General features: G+C 29.2%; 3 protein-coding genes across 3 annotated transcripts in view; all 3 read right to left on the bottom strand.

Annotated features, from left to right (window-relative positions):
• Window positions 1–5,850: 5,850 nt before the first annotated feature.
• Window positions 5,851–6,795, bottom strand: LOC136089570 (uncharacterized). Its single transcript, XM_065815621.1, has one exon. The coding sequence runs from the start codon at window positions 6,793–6,795 to the stop codon at window positions 5,851–5,853; it is 945 nt and encodes a 314-aa protein (XP_065671693.1).
• Window positions 6,796–6,884: 89 nt separating this feature from the next.
• LOC136089569 (uncharacterized) lies at window positions 6,885–8,733 on the bottom strand. Its single transcript, XM_065815620.1, has 4 exons — window positions 8,454–8,733; window positions 8,067–8,354; window positions 7,628–7,908; window positions 6,885–7,520 (listed from the first exon to the last, which is right to left on the bottom strand). The coding sequence occupies exons 1-4, from the start codon at window positions 8,731–8,733 to the stop codon at window positions 6,885–6,887; spliced, it is 1,485 nt and encodes a 494-aa protein (XP_065671692.1).
• Window positions 8,734–13,706: 4,973 nt separating this feature from the next.
• Window positions 13,707–15,000, bottom strand: part of LOC136089568 (uncharacterized) — a 4,085-nt gene continuing 2,791 nt past the window's right edge. The window contains exons 9-11 of the mRNA XM_065815619.1: window positions 14,809–14,999; window positions 13,959–14,118; window positions 13,707–13,804 (exon numbers count right to left, since the gene is read on the bottom strand). Coding sequence (XP_065671691.1) covers window positions 13,707–13,804; window positions 13,959–14,118; window positions 14,809–14,999 — 449 coding nt within the window. The remainder of the gene's footprint in view (window positions 13,805–13,958; window positions 14,119–14,808; window position 15,000) is intronic.

Genomic DNA, 15,000 nt, shown 5'->3' with positions numbered 1-15,000 from the left:
TTTTACAATTTGCACTATATTGAAATCATCTATTTAGAAATCATTAATTAGTAAAACCAACAGCCTTTATCTCGAATAGAGCAAACAGTCTTCAAAGACTTGATCGAATATAATGCACCACAATTTTTCAACTTTTCACTGCGTTTTACAATTTGGGCTAACGGATTCTGAGCATTTTTAGCAAATCTTTTGATTACTTGTATGTAGTTTTTAAATTGACATGCTTAAATATCATCAAGAGAACAATCAAAATTTTCTGCATCGTCAGCAATGCGAAGCAAACTGTGCATGTTGTAAGTGGAGAAAGTAGGTCCAAAATATTGAATAGCAAAGGAAACATAATCAACAAGAAGTCATTTTTCCATTTAAAATTGACAAACGATTTACAATTTCAATAATTTGCAAACGTAAAAGTCAACTAGCACGAGGCCCATCCCTAAATAAAAATTTAAACATCCTTTTTATTATTCCAAGCCATACAAGATGCACGTAGTCTCAAGAAAAACTCTCCACACACACTATATGTTACAATCTAAAAATCGTTGTTCGTTGCAACTGATGCTTTTCATTTAACATCGTTGGAAAGTCAACATCTGTTCGCAGAAGACACTCCGCAACATGAAAGACTACCCTTCTATCATATGAGCCTTTTGTTGTACAGCGCTTACAACTAAAATAATCTGTGTGTGATTTAATACATTTTACAAATGCCCTAGCAGCAGGAGCATCACAAAATAATAGCTTAATGGATAATGTATAAGTTATACCATTAAAGATCAACCCATTAGTATGTAGGTCTTTATATTCAATTAAAAAGTTATTCAAAAAATCTTCCACCGAATTTGGTTTTGACAGTCCGCAAAATAGAGAAACAATAAAAACTTCTGACTTCCTAAAACTGCAAAGTAGATTTAAAGAGTGGTAAACCATCAATATTAACAAGAAGCTCAGTGATATTAGAATCATGATGATATTTCTGAAGTTTTCGCCTAATACCACGTTCAATTCCTAAGTACACATAACTTCCCCCACACTTAGAGTAACAATTGACTGCTCTAGGAGTTTGCATTATATATATATATATATATATATATATATATATATATATATATATATATATATATATATATATATACATATATATATATATACATATGTATATATATATATATATACATATATATATACATATATATATATATATATATATATATATATATATATATATATATATACATATATATATATATATATATATATATATATATATATATATAAATATACATATATATATATATATATATATATATATATATATATATATATATATATATATATATATATATATATATATATGTATATATATATATATATATATATATATATACATATATATATACATATACCGGTCGAACTAGAAATATAGACGTTGAAAAAATGTCGAATCAACGACGAGTCAAGTTAATCGTTTTAAACAAATTTTCAACGTTGATAAAATGTTGAGTTTTGGTTGTATGACGTCGCGACTAAAAATCAACCATTATTTAAGTTAAAATAACGTCGTGTGTCCACTGGGTTATCTTTTGTAAGGAGGATCTCAAATTTTACTAAGTCGTTTATTAAGTTAACTACATTGAAATCTGTTGTAATACATTGAAAACTTTTCTAATGGATTAACAGCCATATCCACAGTTTTTTCAAGCTTGTTTATTTTCATTCTCAAATCATGTTGTGATATTATTTTGCGCTGGAATTTTGCATTATCCATAGGATATGTTTCGCTAGTGGGATTTTTTGGTTGACCTTCTTTTTTAAAAGTTTTTGTTATCTCACCTTGATCTATTTGATAAACAACCAAATAGCAAAAATAAGAACATCATATTCTATTATTTAAATTTAAAATAGTAAAATTTATTGAATCATATTCCATTATTTTGAATGGTACAATCTAAAAAATGAACTTGTTAAACTTGGATATGGAGTAATGATTTTTAAAGGTTGATTTTGTTTGTTACTTTTGCGCTTTAGAAAAGCGACACCATAGAAGGACCCCTACATCCAAGTTATTACCTCTTAAGTTGAACGTTCGAATGATTATAGTGTAAATTTTAGGAGGACTATTAAAATTCAATTTTATATTAGGAAAATTTATCTCCTTTTATTTTGGTTTTTCAGATATTAAGAGATCTTTACATTACCCTCCTCGTGTTATGTCATATTAGATGAATCATCTTTTGAATAAAATACTTAATAATTTAACCTTACATTTTACTATGCATTGAATAGAAATATTAAATCACTTAAGTAAATTGAACGGTAAAAATTTTATAAAGATATTATAGAATTATATTAGAGAAATCTGCTAATCTAAAGTTTTCAGCCATGGCTACAAAAGTTCAGGAAAAAAATACAAATAACTCACATATGAAATTGATGTCACGATTTGGTTTTTTCTTTCTAATAAGTTTTCAATATCTATTTATATTAGACATTCCAAAATAAAAACTAAAAAAAAATTACAAATAAATTTTATGAAACAATGACAATAATGAAGAATTACAAAATATTTTACGATCTTATGCAGAATAGACAACTTTATATGTAAACTAATATAATAAAACGTGAAATTATTATTATACAAAATTCAAATATTGTGCAATATTTAGGTTTATAATCACAAAAAATCTAGTCTTCAGGAGATTCAACTGGAAAAATAATAGTTCCATTTTGAAGATATTTCGTAGCATACAACTTTAATGCAATATCCTATCTTTTCATTTTCAAAACATTTCTTTGTTGCTTATCTATATCCGAACAATAAAGAATACCCAATTCCCTACTATTAATCGGCTGATCCAAAAATGATTTCAGATTTTGTGGATGAACAATTTTGCAAATTAAAAGTTAGTTTTCGCAATTTCTATTAAAACTTATTATTTCACCATAGTTGCCATTTACGTCAATAAAAAACTTATCTCTTTTCCGTACTGATATTTTAATTTTGTGAGGTTCTTTGTTAGATTTAATAGCCTTTGCAATTGCATGTTTTTCAATTCTTCTTACTGCTGAAAGAGTGGGATTATTTTTGGCTCCCTGTACTATATGTTTTAAATGTTGTAAGTAATTTTCTAATGGAAAGCAAGTAATATGTGCTAAAGAAAAAGAGAAGTATTCCATATCATTAACAGTATGAAGTAAGTTGTGTACATTATAAGTCACAAACATCAGACCACAAAGAACTTTGCTGTTTGATACAAAAGTTTGAAGAAGTTCTTGGGCAAAAAGAAGCAAACTGTTTCTTCTAGTAGAATTTTCAATATGCATAATTTTGGTTGCAATTAAAAATGACAAAAAAAGATAAAATAAATCTTTTGGAATTTAATTTCTTAAAACCACCATACCAGTATACAACACAAATTGTCTAAAATCTGTAGTTTTCCATCTTTCAAGTTGTAACAGACTCCAAGAGCGCCTTGCAAACTGTGAAGGTGTAGACTCTGAAATCTTAAATTTTAAAAGGTATGTTGCGAAAACTTAGCCGAACACTTCTGGGGCCAGATTTTAAAAAAGAGTCGTTTACAAACGCCTAAAAAAATAAGATGCATAGCATCTAATGGAAAATCTTTAATAATGTCGTTTCAAATAATTAAAGAAGAGGACTATTAGAGAATTTGTGACTTGGATAATAACCTTGACGAAATTCAATATCAGTTCATAATTTTTAACTATTTTTTAAATAAACTATCCTATGATTTCCTGATGTTGCCTCTTTCATTGTACATCTTTTACAACCAAGCTTTGTAGTGTGTCCCACTACACATTTAATAAATGCTTGAACAGGTGCATCACAAATTAATGAACGAACACAAAATGGCAATTCAATGCCATTTATAGAAATTCCATTCTGGTGAATATAATTAGCTTCATTCACAAACTCACTTAAAAATTGATCAATACGAAAGGGTTTATGATCACCACTGCACAAGGCAACCACAGATGGCTGGTCAACTTTACCAATCACTCTACACAAAATTGTAAATTTGATGATTTATGTACAGGAAACTCATTAATATTTATGTCAACTTCTAAAGATTTGATTTTTTTTTTGCTTTGAAAAATTGATAAAAAAAACCCTTCCTTAATTCTAGGTAAACATTTTTCGCTACATTTATCAACAACATCAACATAACAAGGATATGTAGAACCTTTCGGAATATCTTGTTTTAGAAAGCGACCACTAATTCTTATCAAATTTAACAACTCATTAAAATACCCCTTAAAAGTTTACATTTTATTGCCCACTTGGTAAGATCTGATAAAAACTCATGCACAGTTTACTTAATTAAACAAGTATCTTCATGTTCTGAATTATAACTTTTTAAAGGATCCGATCCACTGCAGAATTAGAACGAAAATGACTACTTGAACTAACAGTAATCATTTCGTGAAAATTATTTGAACATTTAATAACACTACAAATATCATCCATTATTTCATCAAATCAATCAGAATAAGAACTTGTTGAAGACAAATTGAAACATTTAGGAGATAAATTTCAAGCTAAGGCTGATCGGTGTTTTTTAAATTTTCTTTCATATACGATGCTGAATTTGCTCGTTTCATTTTTGTTAAATAATTATTATTATTTTTATTAATAAGATATCCCACAGCATTTAGTACACACATTTATATAGGAACAACACTAGTATTTATCAAACATATAAAAATACTAATATAATAATAATATAATAATAGTAATAACAATAATAACTTTACGAAGCTTTTAGGCATTTTTTTGAAAACACAATCCGTCATTATTCGTATTTTATCTGTGTGAACGAAAGTTCATGCAAATATGTGACGTAAACTTCAAATCATGTAAAGAAACGAAACTGTTCCTTGAAAATCAGACTGAACTTTTTTGGTTTTGATAAGAAATATATTTATATATAACATAACCCAAATTCTACAATAATTTTCACAACAAAAAAAAACGTGGCATTAACCATAATGCCTTGCAGCAAATCCAGACCAATCAGTATAAGAAACAACGTCACGCGATGCGTACGGTTCTTATTACTGACTGATCTGGTTTTTACAAACAAGCTAAATTCGACACTCCCGACCCTGGGATACTAAGTATCCCAGAACAATAAATTCTTAAGTATTAAATTTTCTTTTTAATTCAGCCGTAATAGCAGCCATCCTCTGGCATTTAGGTTCAGCGGATGTAACTTTTTCTGTGTTTTTAATCTTTACTACTTCGAGAGGAACTAAGCGTTGAAGTGGACGTTTTATAAAGGATACATACCCATTTATACACGTCTTTAAAATGGCACCCCTAACTTTTTTATCATTAGAAATAATTAATTCCTCCACGACACCTTGCTTCCATAAATTTCGCTTTAACTGATCATCGTTTATTAAAACAACATCTCCAACTTGTAGATACTCATCGCACTTTGTCCTTTGGTTTTTACTATCATAGTGGTGTCTTTCTCGTAATTGAGCAATATATTCACGACTAAAACGTCTCCAGTAATGATCAATAATAGTTTTCAAGTACTTTAATCTGCTGTTGTGATCATCAGAATTATCAATTTGAGAATCATCTATCTGAGTTTTTACATTAATTGATTGTAATCTTCTTCCAATTACAAGATGAGATGGGGTCAATGGTTCATATACTTCGTCATAAATATAAGTTAGTGGTCGACTATTACCCGTCATTTCAATCTCATGTAATACTGTTTCTAATTCCTCATATGACAATCGACTTTTTCCTACACATTTTTTCAACGCATCTTTGACAACTCGAATAAGTCGTTCATAGAATCCTCCCCACCAAGGTTATTTAGGCAAAATGAATTTCCATAATATACGTTCTTTTGCTAAAAACTGTTTTAACTGTTCACTTAGAAAGGTTTTGAAGTTATCACTAATTACTATCTCTATACTTCCTCTTCGAGCTATAAAACGTTTTAAACATCTTATAAGAGAATCAGTTTCCATGAAAGGCGTTAATTCCACATGGACATTTCTGGATGTTGCACATGTAAACAAACACACATAAGCTTTATACATAGAATTTTCTTGTCCATAAATATTTTTAACAAACAAAGGGCCAGCATAATCTAATCCAATATTGGTGAACGCAAATTTATGTGTTGCCACTCGAAAAATAGGTAAATTTGGAGGTCCAGGACCATGTAAAGTTTTAACAAGCACTCTTTTGCAATTGACACAATCTTTAATGTACTTCTTCACTATTTGTCGTCCCTTACGAATCCAGAACCTACTTCTTAATTCATTTAACGTTCCTCCGAGTCGTAAATGCTTTACTCTTTCATGTGCAGCTAGTACTATTAGCTTTGTAAAATGACTATAGCTTCTCAATATAATTGGATACTTCTCTGCATATTCTAGCAAACAATTTTCAAACCGCCCTTTAAACCGTAGAATGTTATGTTCATCAATAAATAAATCCAGCTGTTGCTTAATGTTTTCATAATCCTGACTAGAATCATTCTCCCCTTTTAGCAGACTTTGTTCAGACTTAATCCATAATTCTTCAGCTGAATTAATCTCTTTTGTCGTCAACTCTCCTTGGTATTTAACAACTTTATTTTTAATATTATTCCCGAATCGTAAAACGTATGCAGAAACTCTCAATAGCTGAGTTAAACTGCTAAATTTTTCTGCTTTTATAATATACTGAACTCCGTCTTTTGGCTCATCAATATAGTTGACACAAGTAGTTACAGAATTTTTTAACTCACTAATACTTTCTGCCATATTGCTATCAACATACTTCCTTTGTTTTGGTGTGATATTAGTTTTTAAAAACAAAGGACCTTCCCACCACAAGCAATTGGTCTGAAACGTTACAGATTTAAGTCTCTAGTTGGTATACCTGCTGGGTTGTTTTTTCCCTCAATATGGGACCAATCATTTTTGTTACTTAATTCTTGAATTTTTGACACACGATGCTGGACCCATAACTTCCAGTCTCTTTTAGAATTTTTTATCCAAGATAAAGATATTTCGCTATCTGTCCAATAACAAATTTTTTCCACAATTAAAACGTCTTTAAATTCTTGAACAACCTTGTGCATCAAATTCGCTAATAACAAACAGCCAAGTAATTCCAAACGTGGAATTGTTAACTTTTTTATTGGAGCAACTTTCGTCTTTGAGGTTATCAACTTGGACATCCAACCCTCCTTGGTTTTTACTTGAGCATATATAACTGCTGAATAAGCAACTTGAGAGCTATCACTAAAACCATGTAAAGTAACATACTTTGCTATTTCATCTTGTTCTTTAAAACAGTATCTTGGTACAGTAATGCTGGAAATAACTTCTAGTCCTTTTAAATACGCTAACCATTTTTCGTGGATTTCAGAAGGTAATTTATTATCCCAATCAAGTTTATCAATACACAGAGCTTGAAACAATATTTTTGTCACAATAACAATTGGTGAAATGGATCCAATGGATCTTAAAATTTTGCTCCAACCCTAAGCAAATTTCTTTTTGTAAAAGGTAGATTCAATGCTTCTTGTACAATAGCTGAAAAGTTGAAATGGAACTCATCGCTTTTTCCATTCCATAATAATCCCAAAACCTTTACACAATTAACTTCCATATCATTACTTCTATTTAATTCAAATTTTGCATAACTGTCTTCCTCATTCAGCAAGGCTTTCTCTTTTTCTTTATCTGCAATATACCTGATTAACTCTGGTGAATTACTAAACCATTTTCGCAGATTAAATCCTCCCTTTTTCATAGCTTCTTTTATGAAGTTATAAAATTGAATACCTTCGCTGACTGTATTAACACCAACAGTAGAGTCGACAACATATAAATCTCTTAGAAACTTTTTAGTAAATTCTTTAAATGTATCTGAATAATTTTCCATGTGCTTTATAATTGTAGTATTTACAAAAAAGGACTACTAGTGATTCCAAATACTACTCGTAGGAAACGTTAAATAATTAACATGTTGTTCTTATCATCATACCATAAAAATTGCAATAGATCCTTATGCTCATTGCATATACCAACATTTAGAAACGCTTGACGGATATCAGATATCAGTCCTATCTTGAACATGCGAAAACGTAAAAGTGTACTATATATGCATGTCAGTAAACATGAGCTAGTATACAAACTTTCATTAATTGAAGGACCACCCTCTTTTGCGGAACCATCAAACACTTCACGTAACTTTGTTGTCTCTTTATCATCTCGTAGTACTGCACGATGAGGTAGATAATGAACTTTTCCAGGTTCACTTGGATCATAGACTCGCTCAATAATGTTTTCGTTTTCATACGAAGTTATTACATCTTAATATCGTTGTTTTAAATTATTATTTTTCTCAAACTTTCTTTGTAATGAAATAAATCTTTTTAAACTAATATTATAATTATCAGGTAAAAATTCACAGTTTGGTTTCAATGGTAGCTTTGTCACATATCGTTCCCCATTAAAAAAAATGTCATTTTTAAATTGCTGGTAAAAATTGTCTTGCTCTTGGAAATTGCTGGATTCAGATTCCCAAAATTTTCGTGATTCCAACCTTAAGACATCATCATCTGATTGTGAAGTTGACACTAAATTAGTTTGAATAAAATTCTCACGTACACCGATGTCAGATGGACCACAAACAATCCATCCTAAAATACTTTCAAGAGCAACTGGACCATTCCCAGCCAACATTGACATACGGGTACCGTACGGGGCCCATATGGGTCGGCAACTGGGTCCCGTATGGGAAGACCAACTGGATCCCGCCGGATCTTGGCCGCGGTTTCCATACGGGGCCCATATGAGTAAGCCCGCCGGGTATCCCATATGGGTCCCAGCCAAATCCCGTATTTTAAAACCATGTGGGTCCCATATGGGTTTGCAACTGGGTTCCGTATGGGAAGACCAACGGGATCCCGCCGGATCTTGGCCGCGGTTTCCATATGGGGCCTATATGGGTATGCCCGCCGGGTAGCCCGTATGGGTCCCACGTAGTATATACCAATTGCAAATCTTGCAAATCTACGTTGAAAATGTTTAAAATTTACAGAAAAAGTAAAATTATATATAATCTGATTGGTTTATTTCAAACAAAACAACAAGTTAGTTACAGTCTAAATTTAGTAATTTTGTAACCAATTTTTGTAATCGGGTATCGTCTGCTTTCACGGTTGTATCGCAAATTGCAAGCTTTTCCATCGTCTTATTCTCGTTTCGAAACTTTTTCTCGTTTTAATACAAGCTCTAAAAAAATAAAATTTAACTGTTAGTGTGAAACTTTATAGATAACAAACCTGGTTTTATTATTTTCATATATTCTAACAATCTCTGCTTAACACTCTTCAGATGGAAAAATGTAATTTTTAAATTCAAAGGAACAAAAATAAATTTTAAAATTTAAAATCGATATTTATTTCAACATAAAAATGTAGTTTAATAAATAAGCATAAACATTTTGTAAGAATTAAAAATATATTATCAATAATTATTTGTTAATTACTATTGTTATATTATATATCATTATTAAGATTATAAACTTTTGTGCAACACAAAATCAAAAAAATAAATATCAACAATTCATAAATGCAGTTGGCGCATAAGAACAAAGCCCTTTTTAAACGGTATTCGCAAATACTTTATATTTATCTTTGACAGTGGATAAACCTTATGAACACCGGTCATTGTGCTTGCATAGAATATAGACAAATCAGAGGAAGAGAGTGGATCTTCGAAAAATGACTCAAAAGCCGCAAATTCCTCAAACATAACCCATCCATCACAAGATTCGTCCGATTTTCCTTTTAAAATGTTTCTAACTAAACCAATTTTTTTGGCAATTTCAAAACAATTATTACCTTCATTAGCTGAAACAAAACAATCTAAACCTTGATAATTTTTAAACTGCAAACAGTGTCTTAATGTAATGGTTACTGGCCCATCAAAATGAGGAACGCTAAATTTCTGTTTATCTCCTTGTCCGTATTTGTTTAAGCAACCCTCAAAAACTCGCCTAACGAATTGTGAACATGGTTGCTGCGGTCTTCGAACAAGGTTTTTTAATTGTCCTAAAAAATTTTCGTATTTGAATGAGGAACATCTATCAAGTACTCCAAAGTTAACTGCATCATCTGCTATATGTATTAACGAATGGACATTGTACACTAGTTGATCCTGACCATAAAGTTCACCAAATGACTGCACAAAATAAGTAAGTAACTTACGAGCAAAATCAACATAATGTTTCAACAACACAGGACATAATAATATTCTAACTGCAACTGAGAGATCTAAAAAGTTTGTGTATATTTTAGGGTCAATCAACCCCTTTAAAACAACTGGCCCAGTGTATATTAGAAAAAGTCTTAGTTCAGTTGCTTTCCATTTTTTATTATCTAGTAAGGACCTTGGTTTTCTGGAGAATTCTCTTGGAATGTAACGACGTATCTGGAATAATCGATCAGATAAAGTATTTATTGTAATCTGTGATAATTTGCAACATCTCGGGCCATTTAACCATAAGTTTATGAGTCTTCGCATTACCCCTAAGCATACTAAATGCATATAGTCTAAAGGAAACTTTGTTACCATGTCAAAATTTATTTCAATTAAAGGTGACATACCACTATGATGTTCAGAATGTTTTTGATGACAAAAATCCAAATCAGTCCTTAAAGCTGATGAAATTTGTGGGAGTATTATTTTGCCACACCACTCTCCTTTTTGAACACAACGCTCGCAGCAGTTATACCCATTGTGTCCCTTGATACACTTTTAAAATGCTCTAGCTGGGGCATCACATATAATAGCACCAAGCTTGATTTCATACTTAATATTTTCATAGATAAAACCATCTTTTGCAAGAACTTTGAACTCTACTAAAAAATCTTCCAGATAATCATAAATGGAATTAGGTTTTTGGGCACCGCTATACACTGCTATAGGAAAAACACTAGACCCAGCTTCAATAATAGAACCTAAAATAGGCCAAAGAGAAACCCTTGAACTATTAAATATAGGTATACCATCAATATTAACGTGAATAGTAAGTTGTTTGTTGCTTGACGCTACTGAATTCTTTTCAAACATCATTAAAAGCCAATACTGCAAGCTAAAATATTAATATTCTCCACCAGCAACATTTCTTATATCAACATTTTTTGGAGTACAAAGAAGTGTTCTTGAATCTTTTGGTAAACTTAACCCAGATTCTTTTAATATAGGTAACAAACTATTTAAAGCTGCATGTGATATATTGAAATTTAAAGCCCAACTTGCAAGTTTACGAGGTATGTTTTTGTTGTCGTTATCTTCATCACTGTTGTCGTTATATTCATCATCATCAGAAATAACCATACGTGGAGACCATTCATAACTATCATCACAAAGCGATACAATATTGTTTTCGTTATATTCAAGTTCTCTAATTTCGGTCTCAATAACAGCCAAACTACCATCACAATTATTAAAGTTTTCTAAAAGTTTATTAGAATCTAAATTACGATCAATTTTATTTCTCACCTCATGAAAACTAGAATAATCTTTAAAAACATTGCTGGTAAATGGATTAACATCACGATTCAGTATATCTACAGTTGCAGATTCCTCAAAAATGTTCGTTACCACTTCAGCTATTTTTCTACGTTTTGATCTTTCTGAAGTCATTCTAGTAAATTAAATAAAGTAGTTATTATTCTGCAACAAACCTCTCTTACACATAAAAACTATAACATTACCAGATTTATAATATATATATACATAATATAATATAATATATATATACATAATATAATATAATAGATAATATAATATATATATACATAAATAACACAAAATAAGAAATACAAAATAATAGAAATGATAACAATAAATTAAATAAAAAGTAATTGAAAATCATATATATATATATATATATATATATAGAACCCTTAGATGTTGTCCGAAAGTTTTTTCGATATTTTGTTGACAAAAAGTAAAAATTAAAATGCAAGACCGGAATTTTTTTTTTTTTAATAATGATAGACTGCCTGCCCCAACCAAACCCTCAGTCGATGTAGCAGCACTCCCTTGCGGGTCAGGCTATTTGTCAGTCGATGTAGCAGCACTCCCTTGCGAGTCAGGCTATTTGTCAGTCGATGTAGCAGCACTCCCTTGCGAGTCAGGCTATTTGTCAGTCGATGTAGCAGCACTCCCTTGCGAGTCAGGCTATAAGATAGTCGATGTAGCAACACTCCGCGCATGATTTACAGTAAAAAAAATAAAAATAAAAACATTTTATTAAAAAAAATAAAAATAAAAACATTTTATTAAAAAAAATAAAAATAAAAACATTGTTTATATTGTTAAAAACATTCAAAATGTTATAAAAACATTCAGAATGTTTTTAAAAACATTCTGGTCAATTAAATTTGCGTTTTTGTGGTTGTTTTAAAAAACGATTAATTTGTAATTAAATTAATGGTTTTTACTTTCGTCCAACACGGAAATGTTGGACGAAAGTCAAAAGTAATTAAAAGTGACGTATGTGTTGGCGTAAGAATCACTTTTTTCCTTCCGCTCTTCCTAAAGCCAACAAACTATAGAACTATATATATATATTTAAATATATATATATATATATATATATATATATATATATTTATATATATATATATATATAAATATATATATACATATATATATATATATATATATATTTATATATATATATATATATATAAATATATATATATATATATATATATATATATTTAATATATATATATATATATAAATATATATATACATATATATATATATATATATATATTTATATATATATATATATATATATATATAAATATATATATATATATTTATATATATATATATGAATATATATATATAAATATATATATATATATATATATATATTTATATATTTATATATATACAGTAAACTCTCATTAATTCAGACCCTGGATAAGTCAGACTTTTGTAAGTCTGACAGATTTCCAATTTAACGCTTAAGTCAGACCCTGATTATGTCGGACCATTTGCTAATTCATACTGTTTTTTTTTATCCCTGAGGCAAAAAACGTAACTAGGACTTTCTTTTTTGAATTCTTTTTGAATTAATTTCACATAACTAAAATAACAAAATTTTAGGGAGAAACATTAAAATCTAAAAATGAGAATGTTCAAAAATTAACTAAATAAAATTTAATCAAATATAGTTCAAACTAAATATTTTTATAGATTATTTTGATTATTGGTAAGTATCTATATATTCATATATATATATATATATATATATATATATATATATATATATATATATATATATATATATATATATATATATATATATATATATATATATATATATATATATATATATATACAACATAACAATTTTTATATTAAAAAAGCCTTTGGGATATGAAAAAAAAATAAAAAATAACGATGATTAATAAATATTTTTATTCATAATAAGACAACTGCACCTTTCAATAAAACAAGAATATAAAAATAATACTACCAAAATTAATATTTCAAAAATAAAATATATAATATATAAAAAAAAATTACATAATAACAAAAAGAATATAACTATTCAAAAATTTATTAAATTTTCGTCTGTATTATTTCCTATTTCCAAACGTCGTCTGCGACCTTCACCTCTGTCACGGGAATTACCAAACCATTTTGAAAGGTTTTGAAACCATTTTGAAAACTTCCTCAAGCTGTTTTTTGGTACACTCCCTTGTAGATATATTCTTTTTTACAGAAGCTGCTTACAAAAAAAACTCAAATTATAAAAGATAACAGAACTCTAATAGTTATTTTTTAACTGTTCTTGAACAGAGTTTATGAAAACATAAAATTAGCCGAGAGACAATAAAACTAAAAATAGCTATGAAAACATAAAATTATTAAACTCTTACCAAAAAGAACTTTGTACAAAAGAGTTTTAATGAAGCCACGCTTGTTTTTTTGGCCAGTCATATTTAGTTGTCTGGCCAAAGTATTACCAATAAGATATGTCATGTTACGCTTAATAAATTCAGAAATATCATGTCCACCATTTTCAACAAGAATACGAACCTATTAAAATATCAAACAATTTTAAAACAAAGTTATACAGTAGAATCCTGTTAACTCGTACCCTGGATTAGTTAGACTTTAATTAAGTCAGACAGATTTACAATTCCCCTTGAACGCTATTGACATACAGAGAATTTCCCTTCAATCTCAAACAATTGCTAAGTCTGACTATTTATTAATTATTTATTATATATATTAAATTAATTCGACTTATTAAATTATATTATTAAATTAAATATTATTAAATTAATCCGACAAAATTAAATTAAAAGGGGATTCTACTGTAATACTGTATTATGGGTCGTCCATAAAGTATGTACGTATGTACTCCCCCATATTGCTATTTGACCCTTTAAGATTCCCTCTCCCCTAAATAGTATGTAACCCTTTGCAATATCTTCCCCCCTCCACCTAAAAATTAAAAACAGTAATTAAATTGGGATTTTAGATCAGATAAGTCTGATACAAATCTAGGGGATACTCTGAGGTCCCAAAAAAACTTATCTGCTCGTTTATTTATAATGTAAGGGGCCATCCATAAAGTATGTATGCAGGTATGACGGAAGAATACGTACTATAAGACTATAAGAATACGTACTTTTGGATAGCCTCTTATACAGTTTTATGAATTAATGAAAAAACTCATAAAAGTTAAACATAGCTGTAAAATAAATTTGTCTAAACACTAACCAAAATCTTTTGAGCATTAACATCAGTTAATATTTCTTGGGCCTTATCCAGTTCTTCAATTGTAGTTGCTGGAAATTGTAAACCTTCCGGTAGCTCAGGTGAATCTGTGCCCCCTTCAATGTTTAAATTTAGCAATATATGTTGTATCATTTTAGAGTGAATCTTTTGAGTATCTTTAATTTGTTCCAATCC

This window comes from Hydra vulgaris, chromosome 13 (genome assembly GCF_038396675.1).
Source record: "Hydra vulgaris chromosome 13, alternate assembly HydraT2T_AEP".
NCBI classification, from domain to species: domain Eukaryota; kingdom Metazoa; phylum Cnidaria; class Hydrozoa; order Anthoathecata; family Hydridae; genus Hydra; species Hydra vulgaris.
The sequence above is the reverse complement of the archived record's forward strand: the minus strand, read 5'-3'. Positions and strand labels throughout refer to the sequence as shown.